The sequence below is a fragment of the Medicago sativa genome, chromosome 4 (assembly GCF_051527215.1).
Source record: "Medicago sativa cultivar Bolivia chromosome 4, Bolivia_mono, whole genome shotgun sequence".
Lineage (NCBI taxonomy): Eukaryota > Viridiplantae > Streptophyta > Magnoliopsida > Fabales > Fabaceae > Medicago > Medicago sativa.
Window position 1 is genome coordinate 37,895,375 of NC_140752.1, and position 21,197 is coordinate 37,916,571.

Sequence of the window (21,197 nt, forward strand, 5' to 3'; positions counted from 1 at the left end):
GTGTGTGTGTGTTTCTGTAGTGGTGATAATTTGGTGCAAGAGGCTCCTCTTCAATGACAATGTCAACAAAGGTATGATATTACAAATTACAATGTAAAAAGCTATGATGTTAATAGCGGCGCTATAGCGTGGCGTCAGACCACCTCTCCGCTATGCTATAAGGCCGATTTCCGCTATTTAGAGAAGCGGAAATAGCGGCCGCTATTTGCAGGATAATAGCGGCGGCGTAGCGGATCGGTAGCGCTATTTGGCTGCTTTTGCGTTTTGGATGGAAAAAATTGATAAAAACCCTTATTTTGGAAATAAGTCATAAAGTGAGCGACCGCTATTTGCAGGATAAAAACCCGCTGTGTGTTTAGTATTTATGTATGTTGTTGGAATTTATGTTTAATTTTGAGAGTCGGCGTTACGCGCCACATTGGAGAAAGTTCCGCAATTTATTTTGTTAATTTTTTTTTGTAGGATACAAAAATGAGTCAGCGTGTTAAGCTATGTGCAAGCATACAAACACTCGTAGGTTTGACCAGTAACTTAACTCCTGAAAAAAAAGGCTCTGATGAGCAACTCTGTTTCCAGAGGTTTCTTAGAAATAGAAAATGGTAGAGAAAGTTTTGCTACATTGATTGAAAGTTTTTGTGACATTTATGAACCGGCAACTAAAGTTTTTGTGTTGAACAACTGTGCTTCCTTTTCTTTTTGTGTTAGAGAGGTAGTGTATGTTATTGGTATGGAAAATACCGGAACTAGTAGTTTAGCAATCTCTCGTGAAGGAAAATTTCCTCAATTTATCTTTGATTTGAAAAAAGAGTTGAACTTGCTAGTATCAAAAAGATTAAAAACCACAGATGTTAAAACTATTTTAGAAAAAATGGACATAACAGACGAGCAAAGCAAAACAAATTTCAAAAAACTTCTTTTTTTTTTTTGATTGAACTCATTCTACTATGCACCCCGGATCCAAACGTGCCGCGTTCATCGTCTTGGGCAATGGTAGATAACTTAGAGGCCTTAGGAAATGTTAATTGGCCTAAAGTTATCTTTGATAATCTCTATGCCTCATTCGCGAAACTTAAGAATGTGAAGGATGCGCTGGGTAAGGTACAACACTACTTCTGCGGGTTCGCTCCAATTTTTGAGGTAATTCGTTTAAGTTCAATGTCTAATTTTATTTTTTTTATATCTGATATTTCTCATCAATTTTTGAGGTAATTCGTTTAAGTAATGTCCATTGTTAGGCAATTGTATTTAGTAGAACACAATCCTTAGCTCCAATGCCAAAGCCAGACCTTGCTTTTATGCATCCTCCCATCCAGATGTACAAAAGTAAAAGGATCAGTTGGAGGCTGTTGAAAACGATCGAAGCCTCAGAGGTAGTATTTTTCTTCTATTTCTTATTGTAATCGTTATTCCATTTCCTCAGTATTCTACTTTGCCGAATTCCTTTATACTGTTGTCATCATTATTCAGCTGTAGCACCATTGATGCCATAGTATTTATATAGTTAGTTTGTCTGTTTAGCTTTATAATTAAGGTTAGCAACGAAATCAAATTTTTTTCTTATTTTTTTTTAGATAACGGCCTGTCAATGGTGTAAACATGGAGTAGAGGTTGATACTGTGGTGGATGACATTTCGACTAATGTTGTGGTGGAGGACATTTCGGCTTCAGATGCTGTGGTGGATGACAGTTCGACTAATGCTGTGGTGGATGACAATTCGGCTTCAGGGGAGCAGGATTGTTCGGCGGACGGCAATATGGCTTCCGTGACGAAGGAGGGGTATGATAAGTTGGTGTTGGATGTGACTTCCCTGTCCATTGGTGATGCTTCGGCTTCTGCTGTGCCTCCACCTAAGAAGCAGATACAAGAACCCCGAAGGAAGTCGGAAAGAAGCAAGAGACTACCTGCTAAGCTTCGCGATTAACTTTATAGAAATGAATGTTATTTTTTAGCTCTTTAACTATGATGTTCTTGTGTCAAAAAAACTATGATGCTCTTTGACACTGTTGGATTTGTTTCCCAAACGCTATCTACATATTGTGCTTGAGTTTCCTTTCTTCATCCCCGTGTTTATTTTTGTTGTTGCTTTGGAGGATTTGAGTGATAGGACTATATAAAGGTGTTAAGAAGTGTGGCATGCAAATGCAAAATATTGTAGTCGTTGCCGTTTTCCCAAAATTATACGTAAACCTCTTTGAGATAAATAGTCTTTTGAGTGTGATTCAAAATTTGAAGTAAGTCTTCGTATCTTATTAGTGAAATTGAATACTTGAAATTCAACTGATCCAGGGGTTTTTTTTTTTTTTGTGAAATAACAGGTATAATTTTTTTTTTATCATAAAATCAAAGCTTTTCTCTCCCCCTTCTTTTTGGTAGATATTTTTATTGATCAGTAATAGTAATAACACTCATTTTGAATTTTGTATATAAAATTCTCTTAATTTACTTAACAATTCTGAATTTCTTTTTTTTTTTCAAATCAAATTCATTATTATATTAACTATAATATAAGAAATTAAGGAATAGAATTCAAATAGATTTACTATTGTGCCTGAGCCTGAGGATTTGGATAGGCTATAGCAGCAGAGAAGGCAATATTGGAGGTTTGAATTTAACTCAATTTTGGTTCTTATATAGAATAGTTTCTTTCAAGTGGAAGGATGCATAACATGCTGGCATTCTAACTGGCACCCATATAAATTCCAGGGTTCCTTATTTCTAATACCTTAGGGAGGGTTCTTGATAGGAATAGATTTTATCCTATCATGTCCATCTTGTACAAATTATATCACATGTTAAAGGCTGGGTTAGAATAAATGAAGCAAAAAATAGATAACTTACGCATGTATTGAAACAATGTTATCAATGAAGAATTAAAGATATTAATTTTAATTAGAATATTTTTAATTTTTTTAATAATAAATCGATAATTTAAAATAAAATTTCCTGCAAAACAACACTATATAATTTGTCTAATATTGAATGTGTTTAATTTTGAGAAAGTTTTCTCCAATTTTTTTTTAGGAAAATAATTAAAAAAAAATTAATAATGAAAGAATGTTAAAAAAATTAATCATCATTTATGCGTAATTACTAGTGCGATCCACCTTGTTTTATGCAACCGTGGAAAGTTTTTTCGTTATTATGGCTATAAAATTTTGCTAATATATTTTTTTCGGCCACACCAATATTTCAGGTCTGGATCCGTCCCTGCTCAAGCATTTAAAAAAGTACTTGTTCAACTTAAGCACTTATTTGCATAAGCTAAAAAAGCAATTAAGTGAAAAAGGACTTATGAAAAATAAGCAAATAGAAATAAAATGGGTGTTCTAAAAAGATCTTAGATCACCGTTATTTAAGCTGAAATCTGGATCAATAAGCTTAAATAAGCTATTGTCAAAATAAGTGCTTATTTGAATAAGCTTAAAATTAATTAAAATTAAGTTCCAGAAGGGGGTGCAGGAATTAAGTCTGAGTGGTGCAAATAGCAGTTCTGGGTCCAAAGCCCAAGTCTAACGCTAGGTCAAACAAAAACGGAGAAGGTCAACCAAAAAGATATCTTGTGTGGCGCACCATCAGCCAAATCAGGGTACCACACATCTATAGCCCTCATATCCAGTCACTTAAACCAATCTCAGATCTGACCGTCGGGACTTAAAAGGAATGGATGAACATGATTAAAGGAATTTAAATGATTTGATCGGACGGCTAGGATATAATCTGGGTTTAGGTTGAAGGATGAAGATGAATCTTCATCTTCAACCTCAGTCTGGCCACCATCATCGCCGGTCCGGCACGGCGGCGACACCTCCGGCCACCGTGCTGGAGTTACTCGAAATTTCGCGTAGGTTCCAAATCCGGTCTTAGTTTTTCGAAAAGAGGCTTAAAAATATAAAAACGAAAACAACAAGAAACATATTTAATAATAATTTTGTTTACTTTTTAATAATAATTTTTTTCTCATGTTGTCGCGTCATTTTTTGGAGATCAAGGCTATTTGTTTAGCGTTTGACTCACTAGTTATTTCACGACTGAACATTTTAATTTTTTAAGAAAAAGGGGAAAAAGTTCAAACACCCTACTTTGAAAAGATTTATAGGTTCGGGGGTTAGTTAGATAAAGGGAAGGTGTTAGCACCCTTTATGTCTGTAGTACTCTACGGGAACCTCTTGGTTTTATTTAATTAGTGCGCTATAACTTGCTTATTTTTTTTGAAAAAAAGAAGGGAATTTAAAATGGAAAGGGAGGACCTAATTATCTACATTTTATTGATTTAGAAGGACGAGTGTCCTCTGCCTACGTACCCGTGAGGGATCAAAACCTCGTAGTTCGGGGTTAAAAACTGACGTTTGATTGATTGTGTGTTTTTTATTAGTTTGAAAAAGGTTTTAAAATGGAAAAGCCAAATGGCAAAATGAATTTGTTTGTATTTTTTATATTAAAGAAAAAATGGACTTGAAATAAGATTAAATTGATTGAAGTTTGATTAAGAAAATAAAACAAAAAAGACGGTCACTTGATTTAGGATCAAGGTTTATTTAAGAAAATATTTTTGTGTTTTTTGGAACTATTTGCATGTTTTTGTTTTTGTTTTTTTTTTGAATAATGACCAATCTAAAATTAACACTAACGGAGCGAGAAGATAAAGCGTAGGTACCTTATGGTGGCGTTGGACCACCACAAGGACCTTTAACCTAATCTAGAAACATAAAAAAGAAAGGCATACACACACGCACGCACACATGCACCTAAGCTATTACAAAAAAACCTATTTAATACATTCTAAGGTCTGCGGAGGAAATAAAAATGCATATTTACATTAAGCCTAATATTTACATTCTAAATTGTGCAATAAAAAATAAATGACATAAAAAAATGACTATGTATATATGCATGAAGATAATCCTAGACTAAAAATGCATGAATGATTTTTTACAATGGCTTAATATATATTCTAAATTGTGTGCAATAAACTACAAGTTAAACTAAAATATGAAACACTAAAACTAAAATATGCATGAACTATTTACATTCAAGCCTAGTGTACAAACTATATCCATGTTAATAAAATAAATAGCGAAAATTTAGATATGCATAAACCTAAACTATCAACACATGAATGATTTTACGTTAATCTAATATACATTCTAATTATTGGAAAATGAGTGGCGATAATTAAAATGCTAAAAAATGTAATGTAACGAATAGAAATAAAATGCCATAATGGAAAAATGCATGAGAGAATTAAACAAGATGTAGCAATAAATATGAATGCAGGGGGGTGCGAGCAGTGAGCAGGGAGATGTAAAAAATTAAAATAAAAAAAAGGACAGATTGGGCTTAAAGATAACCGAACCGGGTCGGTTCACTAAACGAGTTTGGGTCTGCAGATGGGTCGACCCAGTGGTATAAAAGGGAGTGAGACTAATTTTTTCATTCATTTTTATCAATTGCTCTCTCTCTCTCTCTCTCTCTCTCTTATGTTACAGACGTGTTCTTTCTCTCTTCTTCTTCATTTTGGTTCCTTATTTCTACTCCTCTTTCATCTTCTTTTTTGATTCAATCCCTCATTCTCTTTCAATTATCCTTTTCCTTTTTATTATTTCTTCTCCAACCTTTCTCTTCCCAAAAAACAAATGTAATAATAAAAAAAAAAAATTAGATTCAAAACAAAATGGATTTTACCTCGTAACGGAGTTCCGGATCGCTTACGATTACGTCGATTGCCGGTGACGGTTGTTGTTGTTCCGCTGGTGCTGATTCCTTGCGAGCTGCTTCTGGTTGTGTTGTTTTTGATGTGGAAACCGCCCCTCCTTTGTGATTTGTTGTGACGGTTGTGCTGTTGGCTTTCGACGTGATTCTGGTTTAAGAATTTGGCTGTTTGATTCACGGCTTGTGTTGTGGATTAGGCTATGTTGGTTTGATTCACAGAGTTGATTTGCGATTGAATCAGATTGGGTACTGGTTTTTGGTTCGGTTCAATGAACTGTTGTGGTGTTGGATTCGTGAGTTGTTGTTTGCTGATGTTGTTGCCTTGAAAGAACACGCTAATTGGTCTGTGGCTTATGCTTCTGAATCGGATTGGTACGAATGTTGGTTTGTGGTTTGAAAACAACTTTATGGTTTGGTCATATGTTGATTGGAACTGTTGATAGCGTCCCTAAGGTTTGGATATGAGTCTCGATGGCTGATGGATCGGTTTGAAATTGATGCTTGGTTATGTCGATTGGATTTGTGAGCGTTGAAGCTGGTTTGTTGAATGGTTTAAAGGTTCGAATGAATTGGCTGTCGAAATTGTTGTATTGTGCAGGTTTTGATGTTGTGAATTTGTGAGTTTGCCGTCGGTTTGTGAATATTTTTGGCCTGTTTGTGCGTTGAAAAATTGGCCCCTTCTGTGTGATTCTGCAGACTCTACTTATAGTGTTAGCATTAGGGTTCCAAAAAAAACAACTGAATGCCTTGGCTTGGGGAAGAATGAACTGCATCTGTTCCTAAGTTCACGTAGCAGATGAGGCTGGACTGAACTGGATTGGAATGGAATGGAAAACGCGTACAGACTTAGACAAAATTTGGATTTGAATAAAAAAGGACTTGGACCTATTTTGATACTTAATACTTAAAAATAAAAATAAAATAAAAACTAAAAAAAATAAACAATGGATAAATACGTACATCTTTTTGATTTTATCTTCTAATTAATGAAAAAAAATAAAAATAAAAGGAAACAAGAGATAATGACTAAATTAAAAACTAAAGTTATAATTAATTGATTTAAAATTAAAATAAAAGATGGAAATTAGAAAATAAAAAATAATGAGCGAAGAGGGCCCGACTCGGAACAAATTATGAGGTATTTTAAAATACCTCTCTGTCGAATTTTTCACCGAAATGTCTGGGACTGATCAGGGTCACGTGACGCGTGTCAGTGGGACCTTAGGTCAAAAATTGGGGTACGACAGATGCCCCTTTTTAAGTTTCTTCGTCCGGAGATTTGAAGATGAAATCTTTAATTCGATCGGAGCGAAGAGACTTAAATACAAAGTACACCAATTTTGGACCTAAGGTGCTATGAATGATTGTGAAATGCTTATATGAATGCAGGACGACAAAGTTGACTTGACTGAGACGAGAAACAACGACAGGATACCCAAATTTGTTGAAGAATGGGATCCGACTCCGCTAGGGGAATGTAGTTTCATTGGGGAGAAGATTGTCTACTACCGTATCGGTTTGGAACGATAGCTTAATGAAGACAAAACTTTTTAGCGATATCACTTGAACAGTTGAACTGGGGATGACACTGAAGAAAATAAAACGTGATTCCAAACTGAAACATGACGAAAGGTAGACCCAAGCTGTCCGTTGTTTAGGACTTGCCACTTGAAACAAGACAAAGGTAAACTCAAGCTGTCCGTTGTTTAGGACTTGCCACTTGAAACAAGATAAAGGTAAACTCAAGCTGTCCGTTGTTTAGGACTTGCCACTTGAAACAAGATAAAGGTAGACTCAAGCTGTCCGTTGTTTAGGACTTGCCACTTGAAACAAGATAAAGATAAAGGTAAACTCAAGCTGTCCGTTGTTTAGGACTTGCCACTTGAAACAAGATAAAGGTAGACTCAAGCTGTCCGTTGTTTAGGACTTGCCACTTGAAACAAGATAAAGGTAGACTCAAGCTGTCCGTTGTTTAGGACTTGCCACTTGAAACAAGATAAAATGTAGACTCAAGCTGTCCGTTGTTTAGGACTTGCCACTTGAAACAAGATAAAATGTAGACTCAAGCTGTCCGTTGTTTAGGACTTGCCACTTGAAACAAGATAAAATGTAGACTCAAGCTGTCCGTTGTTTAGGACTTGCCACTAGAAACAAGGTAGACTCAAGCTGTCCGTTGTTTAGGACTTGCCACTCGAAACAAGGTAAAGGTAGACTCAAGCTGTCCGTTGTTTAGGACTTGCCACTCGAAACAAGGTAAAGGTAGACTCAAGCTGTCCGTTGTTTAGGACCTGCCACTTGAAAGAAGATAAAGATAGACTCAAGATAGACTCAAGCTGTCCGTTGTTTAGGACTTGCCACTTGACACTGACGGGTGACATCTCTTGACCAGACACACTGGGGATGGCACTTTTGACGATGAGAAGGTAAATGTCAGATGTTCATGTGTAGAAACTTGCGGCTTGACATAATGATAAGTAGAGGCCAAATTGAAAAGACATGACCGAAACAAGATTTTGGTGACTAATGCAATCATGTATGAATTGATATTGCGTATATGAAATGTATGAATGTATGATTGTATGGATGTGTGAATGTATGATTGTATGAACTGTATATGACAGGCGACTTGATGAAACGAGACAAGACTGGTAAGGTGGGAAGTGGACCAACATTGCAGTACTGAACACTCGGCAAAATTCCTTGGAGATGATGTTATTGTGAACAAATCAAGCCGTTGACGGTGTAAAACCCGGCACAAGGTTGCAATTGATGAATAGCAACCGATGAATCTTGGGGAGAAAGCCCATTGTTTAACCAACAGCCTGGAATAAGTCGCCATTTGTAAATCAGCGCGGAATGCTTTTCCCTTGTCATGCTTCGACAGTCATTTTTGTATTTTTCTTTGAAAATCCCTAACTTTTGCCTGGACCGCCCTTTCGGGTTTTCAGTCCACCGGGACGCTCTCTATTGCCTAAGCTGCCCTTTCGGGTTTTCAACTTAGCGAGCTTTTATTTTTGTATTATTTTTCTTTTTTTTTGTATATTTTTTTTTGACTGTGAAAGCATCTTGCTCGAAGCAGAGGTCCCCTCCATTGTGTTTAGACATGTTTCTCTTCCGGAATGTAGCCGTTCTCGAGGCGGATGCTGATGTACGCTTCGACTACTCACAAGTTCAAAGAGAGTGCGTTTGTTGTTCACACTTTTCAAAAGATGTAAAAAAAAGCTTTTGTATTTTGAAAATTTTTGCTTCAAGTATTGCCATCAAAAATAGAAGAAATTTTGCAAATAGAATAAATGAGAGTTCCAAATAGATGGGCACCGGCTCGAATTTGATAAATTGAGTGGTGGCCTACCAATGGCATGGCTCCACGGATCTTTGAAAAATTTGGAAAATGGTAAATATATGGGAAGGTACATTGAACACAATAACCGTTATACTCCTTGACAACTTTGAATGCCCCAGTTCCGAGTCTTTGATCTGCTGATGCTTCGAATTAGAGGTGCTTTTGACGACTGGATGCCCCAAGTGGACTGTGCTGACTGATGCAGTTACTTGTCGTGATCCTTAATTTTTGCCTGGACCGCCCCTTCGGGTTTTCTGTCCACCGAGACGCTCATTTTTGCCTAAGCCGGTTTTTAAGATTTGCGACTTACCGAGCTTTTATTTTTTGACAGAGTATTTCTTGACTGCACCGGTATTCATAGGACGTGCGAGTTTGTCATCATCCGTAGTTGTAAGAGTCATTGCACATGGGCCTTCATAATTAGGCGTCCACTTGCCCCTGGAGTCTGGTTGGAAAGTAGTACAAAGTTCCCTTCTTGAAATTCATGGGGACGAACCTTTTTGTTAGAAGCTTGTTTCAAACCTCTTTTGATATATTTGTACAAGGTCGTCATGAGTTTAGATTCGATCAAGCTTGGACTTTAGTAGAACTCCTATTAACGGGACTTCAACCTCCACGGGAAGCACTATCTCCATGTCGTATATTGGGGAAGGAGGGAGGGTTGCCCCTGTTGAAATTTGTACTCAAGTACGATGTCCATACGAGGCAACGGTAACATCTCATGCCAGTCTTTGTAAGTGACTGCCATCTTTTGAACAATGTTCTTGATTTTTGTTTGCAGCTTCGACGGCTAAGATGCCCCAGTATGTGAGAGATCTCATCGGGAGTCTCTTCATTCCCTTCTTCAGCTTCGGATACAAGGAACTCAAAGTTGGAAGAGAGTACATGGTTAATGTGTTCAATGAGTTTATTAATGCATGATTTGATTATTAATTTTGACAAGTATAAGTTATGGTTATGCAGATATTTGAGAATGATTATATTTTTTGGTTTTTTGTATTACCATTTTTCCAGAAAAAGCACAAAATAAAACAAAGTCAGGATCAAAACAACTTTTTATTAGTGACGACAATACTTAAAGCAAAAAGCCCTACACCAGTTCACTTTCATCTCGGGCAGAACGAAAGGATGTTTTTGAAAAGCGAAAAGCAACAAACAAACCAACGCATTATTTGAACAGATAAGTAGTAGAAGGAACATCAAAAACGACCCAAATGTGGCTTGCAAGTCCGAATTCAATCTTCGAAGAGCAATATATTGGCTTCCATCAGCTTCTGGACTTCAATCTTCAAAGAGAGACAGTGCTCAATGTCATGGTCGGGTGCTCCTTGATGAAAGGCACATGAGAAGTCAGGTTGATACCCAACCGGCAACTTGTCAGGCACTCGAGGAGGCTTTCTAGTTCGGACAAGGTTCTTCATGAGCAAGATGGGGAGCAGCTCTGCATATGTCATTGGGATTGGGTCAAACTGCATCCTTGGAGCCTGTTGTCGAGACTGCTGTTGATGTTGGCGTTTGGGCCCTTGCTGGAACTGCGACTGCTTTGACTCGGCCTGGAGTGTTGTCATCTCTTGTCCACACTTCTCTCCTTTGTTTGCGTGAGTATTGTATGTGCGAGTCGACTTTGGATGAGAACAGTCGGACCACTTTGTGACACGGGTTAACCTTTTTATGGAAAAGAAAAAATTGTGAGACTCGGAATTGAGACTATGAAATGCAAAATGATGCATGATGCTTATGCAAAAAATAAACACATTTTTTTTTTATCGAAGGACTTATAAAAGCAAATTTGTAAACATCATAATTGAGAATTTCATTGACTAATCAAAGTACTACAAGATAATTCCTTTTTAACAAAACTGAGCCAAGGGATGGACTCCAATGTACATCACAAAAGCTAGAAAATAACATAAAGTGGTGAAACAACTGGGAAACTCTTGAGCCCTTGTAGTGGACTACTCCTCGAAATCTGAGTGTGGACCGTCAAACAAATCCATGGAATCCATGCGCTGCTTCTTAGTGATATGCTTTTTAAGCAGCCTATCCTTCTCTTGGAGTAGATCATCTCTCTCGATCATCTGTTGCCCTAATTTGAGAATCACACTTTCCTGCTTCCTTATTTCTTCATTTTTATCTTCCATCATGAGCATAGCCTCGTCATATTTCCTTTTCCAAGTGGCAATTTCTCGGTCTTTATCAGCCAATCGTTCTTGGTGCTCTCCCAGAGTCTTAGAGGGTAAAGGTAATGATGAAGATGGAATTGTTGCGGATACGAGTCTCGGTACGGTGTAAGGCATCTGATTCTGGACAGCTTTACTGATGACCCACTGAATGTAAGATCCATGTAGAAAATTGTCCCTTTTTCCGAGTTGGTTCCTGTTAAGTCTGTGAATACTCCGCCAAGCTTGCACAAATTCCTCCCTTTTACCTAGGTGATTACTGTCATTGCAGTAGAACTCATTGGTTAAAGCAAGGTTACTTGGTTGTGTCTTCATCGGGTATCCCAATTGATGTCGGGCAAGGACGGGATTGTAGCTAATTCCTCCCTCCATACCAATGAGGGGTACATTGGGATAGTCACCACATCTGATAATGACTGTCCCATCATCCCAGGTTGGATGGTGCCAAACTATATCAGCTGTTGTCAAGGCCATGATTTTTTTAGACCAGGGAGCACCTTCAAGGTTGGCTATGAAAGAGCGGGGTTGAGGTAGATGAGAGACGAACCATTTGTAGAGTAAAGGTGCACAACAAAGGATAGCTCCACGAGTTGAAAGAGTTCGATCATGGATGGAATGGTAGGTGTTTGCTAGAAGAGTAGGGACGGAGTTTTTGGTAAGAAAAACTTGGATGGCACAGATGTCAACAAAATTAGGGATGTTCGGGAAAAGCACAAGACCATAGATAAGTAAGGCTAAGACAGAGTAAAAGGCATGGTTGGCGCCAGACTGTTCAAAAATGGAAGCCTGATCGTAGAGGAAATCGATGGAGAAACCTGAGGGACCCCCTTTGGTTTGGACAATAAGATTATCTCTTACGATGGAGGCTTCAAGATGAAGGGCTTTAGCAATGGTTGTGGCTTTGGGATTGGGTTCAAGGCCGCTGAAAGGTACTTTGTTAAGCACGGTTATACCGATCAAATGAGAGTACTCTTCTAGTGTAGGGACAAGCTGATAGTCTAGGAAAGTAAAACAGTGACAATAACGGTCATAAAATTGAACCAAAGTCTCCAAGACGCCTTTTGTAACATCTACCTTGAGGATATCTAGCAGTTTCCCATGAAGTCCGCGAAAATCATCCTGACTAGCTACCTTCCTCCCTAGCTCCCTTAATTTAGCCACATCTGGCTTCTGGAAAGTATACTTCCTAGTGTTTCTTGTAGGAATTTCCATCTACGATGTTTACAGAAGAAAAAAATTTCATATAAGTCCTTTGACATTTTGATGATGAAAGAGAAAAAGTTTTATGAATGAATGCATGTATGCATGATTATGCTACACAAACGGTGAAGACATGGTGAGGTTTAAGGTCCATGATGATGGAGTCAAGGGTAACAACGCCATTTGGTAAGGACTATGGTTTTATTTGCACTTGTAACAAGGGTTCTACCAAGTTCCCAGAGTTGTCAACCACTTCCGAACATTATCGGGTTGCGGAACTACTTCCGGTCCAACAACGTTCGTAAGAAAGTCTCGTCTGAGTGTAGTATCGCGTATCAACCAACTCAAGACTACTCTTGATTAGCCACCGCACTACGTCCTAAAAGGCCAAGATGGGTTAAAGGTAACTAAAGGTCCTCAACATTAACAGTCACTTGAAAATAGTAATGCCAATCACGACTACTCATGTCGACATAAATTACTTCCAAGAGACCTCCGTTGAGTGGGGTTATCACATGTGCCATATCCCGAAACTTACTCTCGGTATGGGACTTTGATTATACCACCATCCTATCTTATGTTTCCCTCAAGTCCGGGTGTAGGACTTATCTCACCACTCACGTTTAAGAAGGGAGAAAGAAGAAGGAAGAACAAATATATACACGAATTTCCATCCTTTATTTTTTTTTTTTTTGATTTGATTTTTAAGCAAGTTATAGCACAAGATTTAAATAAAGCCAAGTTAGGCTCAACCCTCTTAGGGAGGGGGGGGGGGGGGGGGGTCCCCAGTGAAGTCGCCATTTCTGTCGCGTCATTTTTTGGAGATCGAGGCTATTTGTTTAGCGTTTGACTCACTAGTTATTTCACGACTGAACATTTTAATTTTTTAAGAAAAAGGGGAAAAAGTTCAAACACCCTACTTTGAAAAGATTTATAGGTTCGGGGGTTAGTTACATAAAGGGAAGGTGTTAGCACCCTTTATGTCCGTAGTACTCTACGGGAACCTCTTGGTTTTATTTAATTAGTGCGCTATAACTTGCTTATTTTTTTTGAAAAAAAGAAGGGAATTTAAAATGGAAAGGGAGGACCTAATTATCTACATTTTATTGATTTGGAAGGACGAGTGTCCTCTGCCTACGTACCCATGAGGGATCAAAACCTCGTAGTTCGGGGTTAAAAACTGACGTTTGATTGGTTGTGTGTTTTTTATTAGTTTGAAAAAGGTTTTAAAATGGAAAAGCCAAATGGCAAAATGAATTTGGTTGTATTTTTTATATTAAAGAAAAAATGGACTTGAAATAAGATTAAATTGATTGAAGTTTGATTAAGAAAATAAAACAAAAAAGACGGTCACTTGATTTAGGATCAAGGTTTATTTAAGAAAATATTTTTGTGTTTTTTGGAACTATTTGCATGTTTTTGTTTTTGTTTTTTGAATAATGACCAATCTAAAATTAACACTAACGGAGCGAGAAGATAAAGCGTAGGTACCTTATGGTGGCGTTGGACCACCACAAGGACCTTTAACCTAATCTAGAAACATAAAAAAGAAAGGCATACACACACGCACGCACACATGCACCTAAGCTATTACAAAAAAAAACCTATTTAATACATTCTAAGGTCTGCGGAGGAAATAAAAATGCATATTTACATTAAGCCTAATATTTACATTCTAAATTGTGCAATAAAAAATAAATGACATAAAAAAAATGACTATGTATATATGCATGAAGATAATCCTAGACTAAAAATGCATGAATGATTTTTTACAATGGCTTAATATATATTCTAAATTGTGTGCAATAAACTACAAGTTAAATTAAAATATGAAACACTAAAACTAAAATATGCATGAACTATTTACATTCAAGCCTAGTGTACAAACTATATCCATGTTAATAAAATAAATAGCGAAAATTTAGATATGCATAAACCTAAAATATCAACACATGAATGATTTTACGTTAATCTAATATACATTCTAATTATTGGAAAATGAGTGGCGATAATTAAAATGCTAAAAAATGTAATGTAACGAATAGAAATAAAATGCCATAATGGAAAAATGCATGAGAGAATTAAACAAGATGTAGCAATAAATATGAATGCAGGGGGGTGCGAGCAGTGAGCAGGGAGATGTAAAAAATTAAAATAAAAAAAAGGACAGATTGGGCTTAAAGATAACCGAACCGGGTCGGTTCACTAAACGAGTTTGGGTCTGCAGATGGGTCGACCCAGTGGTATAAAAGGGAGTGAGACTAATTTTTTCATTCATTTTTATCAATTGCTCTCTCTCTCTCTCTCTCTCTCTCTTATGTTACAGACGTGTTCTTTCTCTCTTCTTCTTCATTTTGGTTCCTTATTTCTACTCCTCTTTCATCTTCTTTTTTGATTCAATCCCTCATTCTCTTTCAATTATCCTTTTCCTTTTTATTATTTCTTCTCCAACCTTTCTCTTCCCAAAAAACAAATGTAATAATAAAAAAAAAAAAATTAGATTCAAAACAAAATGGATTTTACCTCGTAACGGAGTTCCGGATCGCTTACGATTACGTCGATTGCCGGTGACGGTTGTTGTTGTTCCGCTGGTGCTGATTCCTTGCGAGCTGCTTCTGGTTGTGTTGTTTTTGATGTGGAAACCGCCCCTCCTTTGTGATTTGTTGTGACGGTTGTGCTGTTGGCTTTCGACGTGATTCTGGTTTAAGAATTTGGCTGTTTGATTCACGGCTTGTGTTGTGGATTAGGCTATGTTGGTTTGATTCACAGAGTTGATTTGCGATTGAATCAGATTGGGTACTGGTTTTTGGTTCGGTTCAATGAACTGTTGTGGTGTTGGATTCGTGAGTTGTTGTTTGCTGATGTTGTTGCCTTGAAAGAACACGCTAATTGGTCTGTGGCTTATGCTTCTGAATCGGATTGGTACGAATGTTGGTTTGTGGTTTGAAAACAACTTTATGGTTTGGTCATATGTTGATTGGAACTGTTGATAGCGTCCCTAAGGTTTGGATATGAGTCTCGATGGCTGATGGATCGGTTTGAAATTGATGCTTGGTTATGTCGATTGGATTTGTGAGCGTTGAAGCTGGTTTGTTGAATGGTTTAAAGGTTCGAATGAATTGGCTGTCGAAATTGTTGTATTGTGCAGGTTTTGATGTTGTGAATTTGTGAGTTTGCCGTCGGTTTGTGAATATTTTTGGCCTGTTTGTGCGTTGAAAAATTGGCCCCTTCTGTGTGATTCTGCAGACTCTACTTATAGTGTTAGCATTAGGGTTCCAAAAAAAACAACTGAATGCCTTGGCTTGGGGAAGAATGAACTGCATCTGTTCCTAAGTTCACGTAGCAGATGAGGCTGGACTGAACTGGATTGGAATGGAATGGAAAACGCGTACAGACTTAGACAAAATTTGGATTTGAATAAAAAAGGACTTGGACCTATTTTGATACTTAATACTTAAAAATAAAAATAATGAAAAAAAATAAAAATAAAAGGAAACAAGAGATAATGACTAAATTAAAAACTAAAGTTATAATTAATTGATTTAAAATTAAAATAAAAGATGGAAATTAGAAAATAAAAAATAATGAGCGAAGAGGGCCCGACTCGGAACAAATTATGAGGTATTTTAAAATACCTCTCTGTCGAATTTTTCACCGAAATGTCTGGGACTGATTAGGGTCACGTGACGCGTGTCAGTGGGACCTTAGGTCAAAAATTGGGGTACGACACATGTATTTTAAAGCAAATATAAATTTTTAATAGGTTGGGGTCTATAGAGCCGTTGGAAATTGTAATATCACAAACATAGAATGGTCCAATTAAGAGTAGTATAGTAGACGTTTAGAAACAAAATAAAATAGGAGATATAAATGGCACTTTAGTAATTGAACTTATAGAGAGGGTAAAAAAAGGGTATTTTACTATTTTTTCCTCACACATATCTACTAAACAATCTATTAAAGTTAATGGCTGTTTTTTTTTACCATTTTGCCCTTCTGAGGGCATTTTGGTAATGTAATTATTTGAGAAGGGGGCATTTTTGTAATCTCATTGTTTCCACTAACATTTGGGCTATATATATGGAGTGACTCTGGAAAGGAAAAAAAAAACGCGTTCTGCGTTCTCTAAAAAATGCGTTCCCTAAAACGCGTTCTCTGTCACCTGCGATCTTCACCGCCGCCGTCAATCTCGTTGTCGCCGTCGTCGATCTCGCCGTCGAACACACTAATCTCCACCGTTCATCATCTTTTTCAGCATGCATGTCTAGGTTATTGATGTATTTCATTTTTTTGTGTTGTTTGTTTTTATTAATTTTTTCTCTCCTTTTTTGATTTGGCTGTTTTATTCATTTCCTCTTTGATCGATTGAGAGGATTGGGTTTTTGTTGATCTCATTTGATGGATTTCAAATCATGATTGAATGCATATTCAACGATTTTTGTTTTATTATTTTTTCCAGAATTTTTTTTCCTGTGTTTCGATGGTGATTAGGGTTTCATGTGTTTAGAATGCAGATTGGCCTCAACAAGACTCTCAGAATCGCGTCCAACTGGTATGGGTTTTTTTTTGTTTTTGTGTTTTGTCAAAGATTGTATTTTTGGGTTCATGCAATTTTGGATTTTCACTACAGGATCTGTTGGAGGCATTTCAAGTTGCAATAATGGATACAGGCTCAGGTTCTTTGTTATAGATTGTGTAACACCCTACTTCTAATAAGCGGTAAAAGCGCGAATATACAAATATACTCTTGAAATAGATGGTACGTCATCAAACAAAAGCAAGACATACATGTATAAATTATCAAGTCTCATAAACATAGCAGCGGAACATATATAATCATGTGAATAACATCTCCAAATCTCATGACAATAAATACATCTCTCAGATACATCAATGTCTCAACACCAAACTACATAGTCAAAGCAAAATCCAATATGCATGTACTACCCTAGATCTGAGCCCTAATCTAGACACTTGCACATAAAAAGGAGGAACTCCGCTCCTCTGCAACATCAAGCACACAAACTAAGCACCCTGCACTCCATCTATCCGTCCATACGGAAAGGCAGGTGGTAAACCACTGAGGGTTAGCATTACATCATCATAATCCATATAAGATTTAATCAAGAACATTGGAAATGAAAGATATATTCAAGAACAATTCATATATATATTCACAAGTATTCTCAATACTCATATCATTCAAGATCATTCAATATCATCATTCCAAGTTCGTATCAACAAGTGTATCATACACGTATCACAATTTCAACCACCTCAACATCACCAATACTTGTATATATGCAATCAACAACAATTGACCACCACTTAACATATATACAATCACCACAATATCCATAATTCAAGCAACATATAGTTGTCACATATATACACTACCAATCATCTCCACATAAATCAACATATAGTTGCCGCATTTCCACATAATTCCTTACAATCCAAATAAGGAACAAATATCACATATGATCACAAACATGATATTCATCACTCAACAACCGTTCATACATCATCTCATAATCATATTAATCTAATCATAAAGGGTTCATAAGCAATTGGCTCTCAAAAATCATTTCCTACCAAGTTCGTCTCCAAAAATCACAACATTGCAAATAATTGAGCATTTAAGTCAAAACCAAGTAAACAAGCTTAATTGCCTATGCCATGTATTCTCATAAGTCACATATACGTGCAGTAGAGGTTACATAAGCATTTCATCGGTCAAATATGACGGATTCATGAAAATCACAAAGTTCGTCTCTCTTTATCACTTTTCCAAATGAATACCATTTTGAAGCAAAACAAGTTAAATCCATCACATCATAGTTTAAACACCTTAATTGAACTCACAGAACATAAATTTAAAGTTAAGAAACAATTCATGAGGTTTGGGTCGACTTAGAAATAGTTATGCGGATTTTCGTAAAAATTCACTAAGACCTCTTAAGTATTTTCCTCATAACTCAAAAACCAAAAATCATTTTCATGTCAAACCGACGGCATTGGAAAGCCAACTCAAATATCTACAACTTACATGTTTACACCAAAAGCCAGATCAAAACAGAAACGAAGGATAAAGACACAAGAACGCGAAACAGAAAAAGCTGTCTCTGAGCATTTTTGCTCTTAGCGAGATTTTTGCTATCAGCGAAAAAACTCCAGACAACTTCGCTATTAGCGAGTTCCTGGCGAGTTTCTTCAGCAGTTTACGGGTTTCACACCATTTTCACCCAAAAATCCCCAATTCACCAAAACAAATTCCAGAAAGTGTTTATAGGTTCTAATAGGTTCAATACACTTAAACAAACATGAATCAAGCATTAGAACTAACAATTCAACTCATTTCACCAAAATCATGAAATTTTCTCAAAACACCAACACAACCACAAATCTCCTCACAAATTCATAAGCAACATTTCCAGTTACACCAATTCAATTCCAATAGCTCAATAATCATCAACAACAACTAATGAACACATATTCATGCACAATTCAACATCATAACTCCACTTCTCATCAAATTTGCTCAAGAACACAATATACCCATATTTATTCATTTCAACATGTTAATGCACATACTAACATACAATTATCATACAAATCATGTTCTCAAACATAGCAACAACAATCATGCACGAATTTACAACATTTAGGTTCAATTCATCAATTTCACAAAATGGGTAAAAAGGAAAAATTATGAAATTATGAGTGAAGCCTAACCCTCTTACCTCTAGCACCAAGAATCTCTAACCCAAGCTTCAATTTAGCTCCTAGATGATGAATTCCTCTTCTAACTGTAACCTCCAACCCCTTTCTCTTGTTCTTTCTCTTCAAACCCTTTCTTCTCTCTCTATCTCTATCTCTATCAATTGCAAATGTTGGTGAAAACCTATTTTCTCTACTAACAAGAGTATATATAGGTCCTATGTAACTGGGCTTAACCCACAACACCTTAATGGGCCTAACCCATTTCTATTCCAACCCCAAAATGTTACTACTCACTTAACGGTAAAATGTAACACTAACGGTCACCTACCGGTAAATAAAATAAATTATCACACTCTCTAGTAACATAGTAAAATAACCACTCTCACTAACCACTAAAAATAATCCTCAACCAAATTACAAAATTACCCTTACTCTCAAAATGACCAAAATGCCCCTAAGTCCAAAATGACTAAAATTCCCTTCTAACACCGAATTCTACAATTCCCAACCAAAAATACACACAGAGGCAAATAGTCACATAAGAGCACACATAACACACATAAAATAAATAATAAAATAAATCTAGCGAAAATCGGGCTGTTACAACTCTCCCTCACTAAAAAGAATTTTCGCCCTCGAAAATTACCTGAAGGAAACAACTCTGGATACGCAACCCTCAACCTACTCTCCGATTCCCAAGTGGCACTCTCTCCAGTTGGTCCAACCCAAATCACTTTAACCAAAACGATCTCTTTGCCACGCAAACGCTTCACTTCACGATCCTCAATCCTAACTGGTCAAGTCTCAACGGTCAGACTATCTCTTACTTCCAAATTATCCACTTGAATCACATAAGACGCATCATACACATACTTCCGCAACTGAGACACATGAAACACATCATGAAGATTCGACAAAGATGGCGGTAACGCAATCCGATACGCTACAACCCCAACCTTCTCAACTATCTCAAACGGTCCAACAAAATGAGGAGTCAACTTCCGACACTTCAAAGCACGACCAACATCAGTTACAGGATTCACTCTCAAAAACACATGATCACCAACCTGAAACTCAATGTCCTTCCTCCTCTTGTCATGATAACTCTTCTGCCTACTCTGTCATCTTCACTTGAATCATCTTAACCTTTTCGGTCGTCTCTTGCACAACTTCCAGTCCTAACAAAGCACTTTCACCTGACTCATACCAACACAACAGCGTCCTACACCTCTGACCTTACAAAGCCTCAAACGGTGCCACTCCGATACTAGAATGAAAACTGTTGTTGTAAGTAAACTCAATCAACGGTAAACATTTGACCCAACTGACACCTTGCTCCAACACACAAGCTCTCAACAAATCTTCCAAAATCTGAATAGTCCTCTCCGTCTGACCAACAATCTATGGATGATAAGCAGAACTCAACCTTAACTTAGTTCCCAAAGCAACTTGCAAGCTCTCCCAAAACTTAGAAGTAAACCTCGGATCCCGATCCGACACAATACTAGAAGGAATACCATGCAATCTAACAATCTGCTCAATGTAGATCTCAACCAACTTCGCCACAGACATACCAGTCTTAATAGGAACAAAATGTGCCGACTTTGTCAACCGATCAACAATTACCCCAATCGAATCAAAACCCTTCACAGTCTTCGGCAACGCTCCGACAAAATCCATAAAGATACTATCCCACTTCCACTCTGGCACAAACAACGGTTGCATCAAACCTGACGGTCTCTGATGTTCAATCTTAGACTTCTGACAAACTAAACAAGCATACACAAATTCCGCGATCTCTTTCTTCATTCCAGGCCACCAAAACAACCTCTTCAAATCCTGATACATCTTAGTCGCTCCTGGATGAATACTCAAACTACTTCTGTGACCTTCTTCCAAAATCCTTCTCTTAAGCTCAAGAACATCTGGTACACAAACACGATCACAAAACATCAAAACACCGTTCTCATCCAATCTGAAGTCTCCACCCTTACATTGGCTAACCAACACCACATAATCAACAAGTTCCAAATCTTCCTTC

At 37.1% G+C, this 21,197-nt stretch overlaps 2 protein-coding genes across 2 annotated transcripts; one reads left to right on the top strand and one right to left on the bottom strand.

The window, feature by feature from the left end:
- The first annotated feature begins 471 nt into the window (after positions 1 to 471).
- On the top strand, positions 472 to 2,059 carry LOC146929208 (uncharacterized). The gene is made up of 4 exons (XM_085707244.1): positions 472 to 578; positions 882 to 1,137; positions 1,236 to 1,370; positions 1,572 to 2,059. The coding sequence occupies exons 1-4, from the start codon at positions 472 to 474 to the stop codon at positions 1,920 to 1,922; spliced, it is 849 nt and encodes a 282-aa protein (XP_085563370.1). The 3' UTR covers positions 1,923 to 2,059.
- An 8,034-nt stretch (positions 2,060 to 10,093) lies between these two features.
- Positions 10,094 to 15,658, bottom strand: LOC146929209 (uncharacterized). The gene is made up of 2 exons (XM_085701240.1): positions 14,957 to 15,658; positions 10,094 to 12,445 (listed from the first exon to the last, which is right to left on the bottom strand). Exon 2 carries the CDS (start codon positions 12,443 to 12,445, stop codon positions 11,009 to 11,011), a length of 1,437 nt encoding a protein of 478 aa, XP_085557366.1. The 5' UTR covers positions 14,957 to 15,658; the 3' UTR covers positions 10,094 to 11,008.
- Positions 15,659 to 21,197: the final 5,539 nt, after the last annotated feature.